We start from the raw sequence: 10,740 nt of genomic DNA, 5'->3' as shown, positions 1-10,740 counted from the left end.
CCAAACAAACACAATCCATTTAATACGTGGTCAGGGACGCGCCCAAGAAGTTTTGCCTAAAACTCACTCGGACGCTCATACCACCCATCAATTCAAAGGCTAAAACGCACAAAAAATCCTCACTTTTAGGATTTCGCTCGTATGTCTTTATAAAAACCTCAACCCGCCCATGCAAACCAACACAGTCCGTTTAATTGGTCGTCAGGAGCGATCCCAAAAAATTTCGCCCAAAACCCATTCGAACGCCCACACCCATCCATGCAAAGTTGAGTTGGCATATTATAAATACTGACTACCGTACCCATGCAAATAAATATTTATCGAAAGTAGGATCATAGATTATAATCTCAAACTTTTGCACATGTCATCAGGAGGTTTACGAGTTCGAGCTGTAAAAATATTCACACGAGATAAAATCGTGTACAAAAGACCCTTTTAGTCCGAGTCTTTTCTAGACCCCGTGCATAACGGGAGTTTAATGCGTTGAACTGCTATTAACAAGTGCATAATCGGTATGTACAATGGCAACATCTTGCTAGATAAGTTTGTGTGTGGTTTACGAACTATTGCACCCATGAAGCTTTCAAGGGTTTGAGTTTAAGATGGTTTACGCTCTATCGACAGTTCAACACTTCAATGTATGAAGCATCTTGAGATCGAGAGCATAGTGTACGTAATCTATATTCTGGTGACTTCACAACTGGAATTGTCGACCTATATGTCACAAGGAAACAACTTTATCATTGGTCCTAAGACTCACTCGCCTTTGAGTTTTAAGATGTTAGGTTTCTTTGTTTCCTTGTGGATCACGGCCTTACACTCGGTCCATGATGGCCGGCCGCAGAGGGACTCAGTGAGCACGTATTTTTTAGATCATCGAGTTAAGTCAACGAGTAACTCTTCATATCAAGCCTGATACGATAAACGTAAAAAAGAGTAATAATATGCTTTCACAAAAGAATAGTGAAGAAAACTTTCATATATAAAATCAAGAAAACACCCCCTTGTATACCCACAATTACAATGGACTATACCCCAAAACTCACCAAAAGAGAACTCAGGATTACTTGCCAAATCTTCTTATTAATGTACATTTTACTAGAAATATACCCCCTTTAGCCCATGATGTCCGAAAACCCGAAAAGATTGAAACAGGAGAGAAAACAAGAGTCTTGACAGAACCGATTCTTGGAAGTTGCAGGAAGAAAAGGTGTGTCGAGGATCACCTAGGTTGTTGTCGTGCAGGAAATGATCGTACTGGCCTTAGTGGTGGTCGAGGAGCTGGACTACCGAGGTACATTGTTTGTGATCGGCTAACCATGTCAGTCATGGATGGTGTTTGGTAAGCCTGAATCAGGCTTGTACTATCAGTAGAATCACCGCGAGCTGTTGCCCTCTGCCATGAATGTGAACTTAGTCCGGACAAGACATAAGCTCTACCTGATGTTTCATAAACACGACGATTTGCCATCCTCTCTTGCATTTCCCTCAGCTCGGTGTCGAGTGCAAGACATAGCCTGTCTCCAGCTTGGGCAGATACGGTTTCTGATAATTTTTTCCGGCAATGCTCAAGAACGGATACTGCAGCTCCTAAATCACCGTTTTCAGCTGCAGCTCTTGCTTCCGCCATAGCTTCTGCTGAACTAAGCCGGTTACGCTGCTTGTCAACTTCCATTGACACAACAAGTTGTCCGATTGTGTCAGGCCTCTCGATTTTGATATCACCAATGTGATCCAAGGTTACTGAATCTTTCGATATAGGGTCTTTATATGTACACTTAACTTTTACAAGGGTCATATCATTGCTTGACTGATCAGCCGGTATGTCTATCATGACCAAGAAATCTCTTTCTTCGTCAGCATATAAGTCTCCAACTTCAATATCGCCACTTCTGTTATCCGATGCTAAACTGGCCTTGTAACTTCCAGCTTTTATTGAACTGAGATGCAAAACAGGGTGAACGCATTCAACTTCCACACGCAATTCCTGGACCACCACGCTTAGAAGGCCACCTATGCACTGAGCAAAAGCGTCTTGAATAACGCTTTCAGCTTCTATGAAGGAAAATGTTCCGCCTGAAGTTTCTGAGATTGAGTGCATTGAGACTGCATCGTGATCAGCACCAAAACCAAATGCATGCACTGGGATATGGAGACCTGAAGCTGCATTGCGCTGCATGGAGACGGGAAGTAGTGACTGGTAATTCACCTGTGTAGCAGCTACGCTAGGACTATTAACGGTATATGTGTCTTGTCCATCAGACAACAATATTATGCTGCTAACTGGATTCTTCCACTTGCGATCAGTCATGATCTTGGCACTCTTCTTTAGGGCCTCGGCAATGTTCGTCCCACCATTGGAACTGAGTGAATTCACTGCTTGTAATGCTTCTTGCTTACCAGTATCACTCATCCTACGAAGAGGGAAGAGACGACGAGCAGTAGAAGAGAATGCAATGACCGAAAGCCTGTCAGCAGGGCCTAGGTTTTGAATCACAAACCCCATTGCTCTCTTTAGCAATGCAAGCTTGGTACCAGCCATGCTGCCGCTAACATCAAGAACAGTCACGAGATCAACTGGAGCTCGGGAATTCTGACCGGTAACTGCCATCTCACTCTGGTTAACCCGGAGGCCAACGGTGTGCGGGGCTTTCAGATGCACCAAAACAGCAAAATTGTCATGAGATGCTGATTTTCTGACTGCAGAGATCTCCGGCCATGTTTTAACTTCTATTGCCTCCATAGAACGATGATTAGCCACGTCAGTTGACGAGTCTTTCCGGCTGCCCATGGGTTGTTGATCAACAACTTCATCATCATCAAACACACCTGGTTCCACAGTTTGAAAAACTGTAGAAATGTTGCGATTGGTATCCAATCGAACAGGAGGAACCCGTCTTACAACTGTCATCCAGGCATCATCTTGAGGCCAATGTATATGTCCGTTCCGGGACCTTGGCTGTGATATATCAGTAAGAGGACTCTGAAAGGGTATTTCTTTCCATTTCGCTCTGCAAACTGGACAAATTTGGTTGCCATGTTTTACATTCGACGTGATACAGTTGAAATGGAATGAATGTGAGCATTCTGCCGTAAAGATTGCATGACCTTGGCCTGGTTTCATGGTCATCAAACATATTGCACAAGTACTCTGCATCGCATATACGCAAAGTGTTAATACGCCAACATGAACATATCTCGAAAACTTCAAGAAAACGGATGTCTAAAATCCCTTCTAAAAGCACATATTCGTTCAATTCAATCATTAATCCAGCTCCAGACTACAAAAAGAGGAGGGCAATGGCTGTAGTCCAATGTTCATCAGATTTAGGCGTTCATTTCTTTATACCGAGGGATTAAATTACAAAAAGTTACATCTTTCGATTTGCAATTCCCATAGTCCAACATCTTTTAAATTCTACATTACGTATTGCACAATAGAGCCCCAGGAACTAGTTGATTTCTCATCATATGTCCAAGTCTTGGTGGACAGAATAACCGGTAACTTGTGTTAGTGGGAGGTAGCAGGTACCTATGGAACTAGTCGGGGTGAGCGCAAGATGGCTCGGACACTACCTATGGAACTAGCCGGGGTGAGCGCAAGATCGCTCGGACACTACCTATGGAACTAGTCAGGGAGAGCGCAAGATGGCTCGGACACTACCTATGGAACTAGTCGGGTTGACCCAGGAACTAGTCGATTTCTAGTCATACGTCCAAGTCTTGGTGGACAGAATAACCAGTAACTTGTGTCAGTGGGAGGTAGCAAGTACCTATGGAACTAGCCGGGGTGAGCGCAACATGGCTCAGACACTACCTACTGAATTAATCGGGGTGACCGCAAGATGGCTCGAACACGGCAGTTATAAAAACATAAAATAAAAAGAGTAGTGTTCAGCTCACCTACCACCTCTCAACCAGTTACATATACTTAGTAGGCACTATCTACAGAAGGCTACAGTTAGATTGCCATCAATACAGCAAAGATTACTGTTATTATAAAGTGTGGCCCCCTTATGTCTGCATGTCAACTACATTATCAAGACTTTGCTGCATAAAAAGATGAAACTGATGATGTCTACACAATTACTTTTCACACTAATGGCTATTTAATAAGAATAATATTACATGTGCAGACTGGTCTACCATTTCAATAAAGTCAAATGTTTTGAGTAGTCAAATATCAAAGCAAAGTAGTGGACATATACTTAAAAAAAACTTTTGAAAAGTAGGTATAAATCACAGAAACTCTGAATGATGAAGAATTTCAAGACAGCTAAATACAGTGTGTTGTGTTAATATAATCAACAACCCCACATTATCAAAAGAAGTAGAAATCATTGTTTCATTCATTAATTAAAAAAGAAAAAGAAAATCATTCTTATTTGATTGAGTCTATCGGAAGCAGCATCTCTATCTCCCCGGCCATGTAAAAACAAATGTTCTTTTTTTGCTTTTCAACTCTGAAATTGCTTTCTTGATTTGATATTTTGTCCTTGAGCTGAGGGTCTATCGAAAACTTATGTTGCTCGGACCTTTCAAAAATGTCAACGGGTGCGTGTCGGATTCGCCAAAACTAGTGTATTTTTGGAGAATCCGGCACGGGTGCGGAATCGAAAGTGAAGAGTCCGCACAACTTAATCGAAAACGGCCTCTCTGTCTATCAAGATAGGGGTAATGCTTGCATACACGCTACCTTCTCCGGACCCCAAGAGTCCGCACAACTTAGTCGAAAACGGCCTCTTTGTCTATCAAGGTAAGGGTAATGTTTACATACACACTACCCTCTCCAAACCCCAAGAGTCAGCACAACTTAGTCGAAAACGGCCTCTCTGTCTATCAAGGTAGGGGTAATGTTTGCATACACACTACCCTCTCCAGACCCCAAGAGTCAACACAACTTAGCCGAAAACAGCCTCTTTGTCTATCAAGATAGAGGTAATGTTTCCGTACACACTACCCTCTTCAGACGGCGTTATTGTCTCCCAAGATAGGGATAATGTTTGCGTTACACACTACCCTCTCTATACCCCACTCGTCGGACTTCACTAGATATGTTGAAACAGCTTTCTTGAAAGTACAAAATGGTAAGAAAGCTCTCAATCAATGACTCAACAGGCTTTATTTTCTTGTACTAAAGCCATGAAAAGGGGTGATAGAAATTGGCCAGATGAGTTAAAAGTCATATATATATATATGTGTAAAAAATAGTGCAGTTGCTGACCAAGCAAAGCACTTTCCACATCCAAGAACAGTAACAAAAAAAAAAAATTTACTCTGATCCATCTGGTGTCTACTTTTAACAATGAAAACCCAGTGGACCATTTATATGGGGTCCCTCCCCTCCCTTTCACAGATACCTATCTACTTTATCCCCACCCAACATGGAGATTCTCAAAAACTACATTAAAATACAAAGCCATCAACATCTTCTACACTAACACAACTTTCTATATAGCAATAACAACCACTTGAAAGGTAGGGAAATAGTGTCCTCCACACAATAACGGAGCCAGTATATTCACTGAGGGGTTCAAAATACGAAAAAATAAATATTCAGTGTATTCTCACAAAGTAGAGTCTGGGGAAGGTAAAGTATACACTACCTCAGGTGAAGTAGAGAGGTTGTTTCTAATAGACCCCCATAAAATCAAACAACAGGGAAAAGTAACAACAACTTAAGTTGCTCGGACTCTTCAAAAATGTCCTCCAAAAATAGTGTATTCCTGAAGGATCCGACATGGGTGCGGCAACATTTTTGAAGAATCTGAGCAACTTAGACAACAACACCATACCTAGTACATTTACTATATATACGAAGAAAATAATTTTAATCATTTATGAAAGTTGACCCTACGAAGGGGAGCCTTGGAGTAAAGGTAAAAGTTGTTGTCATGTGATCAGGAGGAGGTTACGGGTTCAAGCCTTGAAAACTGTCTCTGGCAAAAATGCAAAGTAAGGCTGCGTACAATACATCCCTTCACCGGATAGTGCGCATAGCGAAAGCTTTAGTGTCACCGGGCTTCCCTTTTATGAAACTCGACCCTACCTAGCTCGGCTCCTACCCCACGTCATACACATCTTATCAGGGGCGGAGCTACAATGGCAAAAGTGTCCTTCACAATCCGAATCGTATTATGTATACAAGGTCAAATCTTTTTGTACGTCTATATAATATATGTTGAAACACTTGATTGAAAATCCTAATTACGCCGCTACATCTTATAACTTGCCTTTAATTAATAGAAAAAAGCAAAAGAAAATCAAAGCTACTTAAATGATCTCATTAAAACAAATAAGAAACTTACTCTAAAAGAGTTGAAAAGTAGCTCCATTTAAGATTAAGTTGAAAATTAGTTGAGAAAATTCATTTCACACTTAAAAATTTAATACTCAAACACACTTTTACACTCAAACAAACACTAACAAAATAATATAAAAAATAATTTCTTAAAAAAAAACAGTTTCTACATTGAACATTTCTCCCAATCAAACACACTCAATTTTCACTACCTGAATATTTATCGAAATACGCCTCAACTATCGATCGTTAACAACTTTTCCTACCTGAAATATTACCGTTCACCATTATTCAAGTAGGAAAACTGAACAACTGATAGTTAAAGGTGTGTTTCAATAAACATTTGGTGACAGTTCACGTAGAAAACTCAGACACATCAAGCAAACAATAAAAATTGAATCTTTTTTTTTCCCAACTTTGCAAATTTGGAGCTCCCGTGATAGTTCGGGTATAAAACTCAAAAAATCGTGATACTTCACTCCAAAAAGTACAGTAAAAAAACATCAAATACAATCAAGAAATAGTTGATGTGTATTTCGATAAACATTAGGAGATAATTCACATAGTTCACTTAGAAAACTCACATATATGATAGTTCAGATACGAAACATTCACTTAGAAAATTCATACATATGATAGTTCAGATACAAAACATTCACTTAGAAAACTCAGACACATGATAGTCAGACACGAAACATTCACTTAGAAAACTCAGACACATGATAATTCAGATACGAAACATTCACTTAGGAAACTCAAACACATGATAGTTCAGATACGAAACAAAAAAAAAAAACATGAATACTTTAGGTGTTTTTCAACTCTTCACTCCATTGAAAAACTCAGACACACGATAGTTCAGATACGAAACACCAAAAAAAAAAAAAACGTGAATACTTTAGGTGTTTTTCAACCCTTCACTCCATTTAAAAAAAAAAGTGAAAAACATCAAATATAAACAAGAAACCACCAATCCAATTCAACTTTCTTTAACATCAATCCAACCAAACAAAAAAAAACAATAATTTTGTTTTTGCAAACCTTGGAAGATTTAGCTAATCTACAAAATTGATAGTTCAGATATAAAACTCATAGAAACAAAACAATGAAAAAACATTATAAACAAGAAATGACCAACCCAAACATCAATCCAACCAAACACTACTAACCTTGGAAGATTTGGAAGTAGTATGATGTTGTTTTTGCTGCAAACGAAGACCAGAAGAAGAAGGTGTAGGTGTAGTTGGCATATCAACAACAACATGACATTCTGAGTTTCTATTTGGTGTTGTTGGTGACAATGAAACTGCATCTGAAAATCTTCCTCTTACCATAGTATCTGAATCATCTTCATGTGTTTTTGGTACATATAAACACATGTTTATACCTAATGCTAACTTTGCCTTTCTCCATTTACTTCCCATTTTTTTCCTTCACTTTCTTGAAGAAATATTAACAAAAAATCATAAAATTTTAATGGAGTTTTTTTGGTGGCTTTCTTCTTGCTGTTGTTGTTGTTGGTTGAAGTGTTTGTGTTATCTTTGAACACAGTAAACAATTCAATGTGGCTTTGTTACCACTTGGACAAAATAAATGTTTGTATATGTAATACATTTGTTTATCTATATGTATTCTTATGCCCCCACCCCCAAGTATTTTTCTTCTAATTTTAAATAGTGGGAAAGGTCCAAATTTACAACTTGAGAAATGCTCCCAAAAAAGTATACACTCCGTCCGTTTTATTTTATGTGGCATACTTTAATCAGACACGAAATTTAAAAGATAAAAAAAACACTTGATAATATTTATTGGATTATTTTTTATTAAAAAAGCACTACAATCTTTAATTAAGTAGGATTAATAAGGGTAAAAATAAAATTATGTCTTTAAAATGAATGTTCTTTTTTATACAAACCAAAAAATAAATAGCGACACATAAAATAAAACGAAGGGAGTATATATATACTCGCTCTCTACTAATTGATATGAGTTAGTTTGACTAGATGCAGAGTTTAAGAGAGAAAGAAATTTTTTTGAAATTTGTGGTATAAAATAAAATGATAGATGTTTCCGTGCATATAAATCATTTTATTAAGAATGAAATAGGTATTTTAAAGTGAAATTATTTCTAAAGTAGAAATGTATCATTCTGTTTAGGACTGACTAAAAAAGAAAGTGAATCATATAAATTGAGACAGAGCAAGTATATATTTTTGGCATTTCATTCGTTAAGACAATAACATTCTCAGTGTAATTTTATAAATAGGTCTGACGAGAGCATGATATACGAAGACCTTATTCTTAATTTTGTGGGGTAAAGAGGTTGTTTCTTGTTAGATTCTGGACTTTAAAAAAGTATAATCAAAACAAAATATTGTAGTGAAAATAACGATAACAAATATCAGGATGAACAAAGCAAATGAAATAACATATAGTAGTAAAACTTAAGAATAAGATATTACGTGAATACGAACTACTACTAAATAACGAGAAGAAAGGAAGAGGAGATTCGACTCTATCTCTCCCACGTAAAGTACGACAACGATCGTCTATCTGCTACTCTTCTATTCTAATCCTCAACATTCTACCTTTTTACTTAGGGTCATATCCTCAGTAATAAGTCGAAGAAGGCGGAGCTAGAATTTTCATGAAGAAAGTTTAAAATTTGAAGAAAAACTAATCGAAGTAGGTTCAACGTCTATTATATATACATAAAATATAATTTTAGTGATGTATAAATAGAATAATTTCTCGCCGAAGGGGATTCGGTGAACTCCCGTTCCAAAGGCTAGCTCCGCCTCTATCGAAGGTGTGTCGTGTCTTATTTAATCACCTCTTCATCGACACCCTACCTTCCTTTCATGTTTCATCCTTGATCAAATGCTTTCGTTTGAGAGCATCATTCTCATAAATAGGTCTTGTAACACGTGAATTCAAATTTACTTCAATTCAAATATAAATATCGAACATCGAATATTTTTTAAAAAAAAAAAAAAAAGAAAGGGTAAAATTGGAAAAGAGTGGATGATTAGACCTTGGGATTGGTGGTTAAGTGAGTGGGTCAAAGTTATGTATTTGACCTTTCCCTTTGTTAAGATGTATTTGGACTTTGTAATAGTCATGGGTTTTACAAACTCCACTACTTTGTGTCTAGTATCATCAATTTGAAATTGGAAAAAAAAAAAAAAAAATTCCAAATATATCTGAATTTCGGCGAAATTTATTGGGGTCTTACGACCCTCCTCGACTATTTATTATCTTCTTTTTGTAGCATATATTTGCTCAGCTGAATCACTGCGTGAATATACGCGCCAGTGATCCAGCTGGACAAATATATGTCACAAAAATACGATAAAAAATAGTTGAGGAGGTTCATAGGACCCCCCGCAAAATTGAGACGTGTTACAACAAATTTTACAAAAATTTAAATATATTTCTGATTTTTTTTTCTTTGAAATATGTTACTATAAATTATTTAATTAAAGATGAAAATAAAAATAAGAGGGTCCAACAACAATAGATAACAAAAAGTGATAACAAGCAAAGAAGGAAATGAATTTTCAAATTTTTTCATATTTTATCATTAGCATTAATTACTTATTTTTTAAAATTATTTTTTAATATTTATTACTCCCTAAACATTAATTAATAGAAATAAAGTTATTATATTAATTATTATATATTATAATATTATGTAACGTCAAAATGTAACAAGTAAACTCAAACAGATGTAAGTATAAACTATTACAAAATACTAAAATCCTAAAGACTTTTAAACAATTATGGATATAGATCACTTAGAAAAATATTGTTGGTTATAGGTCAAAAAATCAAAGTTTGTTTTAAATGGTTTGCTAAAATTCAAAATCAAAAATTGCATTTTTAGTCAAATATCAAATCGAAACAAATAGGAATATTAGTAATGATAATGGCAAACATAATAACAAAGTGAAGATCCAATAATAATTCATTTTTTATTTTTATTTTGGCAACTCCCATAATAATCCACCAATGATATTTATTTTTTGAGAATTGTCAAATCTTTTAGTAAGCAAATACGGCTATTAATTAATTTTAAGTAAATGAAAACGACAGCTTTTTTGCAATTTAATGTTGATTTTGATTTGACTATAATAAAGGTAGAAAGAGACAATATCTTGTAAGGACCAAGAAGATATTTTGTTAATAAATAAATAAAATAAATGTAGACTAATTGTTATTTAATTTGAGAAATTATGTACCTTGATAAAATTTCTTTAATTTGTTTAAGAAATATTCAAATTTTTCAACTTTTGAAATTCAACGAAAGACTTTAGTTAATAGAAAATTACACAATATATATAAAATCAAAATTATTTTTAATCACGATGGATAATTATATTTTCTTAATTACTTCTTTATATATTAATTTTTTTATGTATATATTTTTTCTGTCCCCT

At 36.0% G+C, this 10,740-nt stretch overlaps 1 protein-coding gene across 1 annotated transcript; it reads right to left on the bottom strand.

Annotated features, from left to right (window-relative positions):
* Positions 1-961: 961 nt before the first annotated feature.
* On the bottom strand, positions 962-7,951 carry LOC107847832 (E3 ubiquitin-protein ligase WAV3). The gene is made up of 2 exons (XM_016692354.2): positions 7,471-7,951; positions 962-3,151 (listed from the first exon to the last, which is right to left on the bottom strand). The coding sequence occupies exons 1-2, from the start codon at positions 7,723-7,725 to the stop codon at positions 1,223-1,225; spliced, it is 2,184 nt and encodes a 727-aa protein (XP_016547840.2). The 5' UTR covers positions 7,726-7,951; the 3' UTR covers positions 962-1,222.
* Positions 7,952-10,740: the final 2,789 nt, after the last annotated feature.

Source organism: Capsicum annuum, chromosome 11, assembly GCF_002878395.1.
Source record: "Capsicum annuum cultivar UCD-10X-F1 chromosome 11, UCD10Xv1.1, whole genome shotgun sequence".
Classification (NCBI taxonomy): Eukaryota; Viridiplantae; Streptophyta; class Magnoliopsida; order Solanales; family Solanaceae; genus Capsicum; species Capsicum annuum.
This window is presented reverse-complemented; position numbering and strand designations above follow the sequence as displayed.

Coding starts and splice junctions, on each gene's coding strand:
- LOC107847832 (XM_016692354.2), bottom strand. CDS start 7,725: ATGGGAAGTAAATGGAGAAAGGCAAAGTTAGCATTAGGTATAAACATG. Junction 3,152..7,470: donor CTACTTCCAAATCTTCCAAG/GTTAGTAGTGTT, acceptor TATGCGATGCAG/AGTACTTGTGCAATATGTTT.